The sequence below is a fragment of the Lottia gigantea genome (assembly GCF_000327385.1).
Source record: "Lottia gigantea unplaced genomic scaffold LOTGIsca_44, whole genome shotgun sequence".
NCBI classification, from domain to species: domain Eukaryota; kingdom Metazoa; phylum Mollusca; class Gastropoda; family Lottiidae; genus Lottia; species Lottia gigantea.
Window position 1 is genome coordinate 1005371 of NW_008709540.1, and position 1113 is coordinate 1006483.

The 1113-nt window shown below is 30.7% G+C and overlaps 1 protein-coding gene across 1 annotated transcript in view; it reads left to right on the plus strand.

The window, feature by feature from the left end:
* Positions 1 to 325: 325 nt before the first annotated feature.
* Positions 326 to 1113, plus strand: part of LOTGIDRAFT_123404 (hypothetical protein) — a gene marked incomplete at both ends in the record, with an annotated part of 1973 nt that continues 1185 nt past the window's right edge. Inside the window, 2 exons of the mRNA XM_009060747.1 lie at positions 326 to 464; positions 913 to 1026. Coding sequence (XP_009058995.1) covers positions 326 to 464; positions 913 to 1026 — 253 coding nt within the window. The remainder of the gene's footprint in view (positions 465 to 912; positions 1027 to 1113) is intronic.

Below are 1113 nucleotides of genomic sequence, written 5' to 3' on the forward strand. Positions count from 1 at the left end.
GCTAGCATACAATCCAATCAAATCGCTGATAACAAACTTCCGTGATACAAGAAAGGTGGCTATTGTTGTCAAGGTAACGAGTACGAAGTCTGTAATAGCTTGACATTGTGAAGATGGGTTCCTTGGCACAAAACGTAGTCTGAAGCCAGTTACACAAACACTTAAAACGAAGATACATTTGAAATTCCAAACTTCAAACAATAAACTTCCCTGCAAAATGTATATACGTTTATATTTTAGCATATAGATTTTGACATAGTAAATCTCGTACCAATACCTTCAACTCAGCTTTGAGTTAGATTTAACTTCAATATTTTGTATTTATAGAGTAATAGATGCAGGACCAAAAGGGAATTTATCTCGATTTATGAATCATTCATGTCAACCGAACTGTGAGACTCAGAAATGGATGGTAAACGGTGATGTTAGAGTTGGTTTGTTTGCTCTCAATGATATCTCTGCAGGTAAATTTAAATTGTAATTCAATTTTCACAATAAATACTTTTCTGAAGCCAAATTTGCATATATTAACTTTGTATTTAGAAATAAAAATGAAATGAATGGAATGGAGTTTTATGTCCTACTTTTCTGCACCATGTGAATTAATGAAGACAGGACTTCGTATTCAGGAGTGAAACTTTTATATTCCTTTATCAAAGTTTTTCATAATCAATTAAAAACATGTTAGTTTTAGTAAATGATAAGTGTTGAATAGTCACAAAGAAATTGATGATTAAAGGCCTTATCAAGATATATTTATATTTAATGTGAAAGATATATAGTTAAATATTATGCTGAAAATTGAAAAGTTGTCACAACCATTGGGATCAAACAACGTTTAATTATTCATAGTTTGTGTAAACTTTTAAACTTGTATAAATTCTCTCATGGGATATCTTTCTATTTCACCAGGTTCTGAATTAACGTTCAACTATAACCTAGAATGTCTTGGAAATGAAAAAACAGTGTGTGCTTGTGGAGCTTTTAACTGTAGTGGATTTTTAGGGGTTAGACCCAAGGTAAGCTGTGAAATATTTGATAATTGAGATTTCAAACAATTAAATCAGAAATATAACGAATTGAGAAAATAACTTTCAATGCAGTCAATCACTT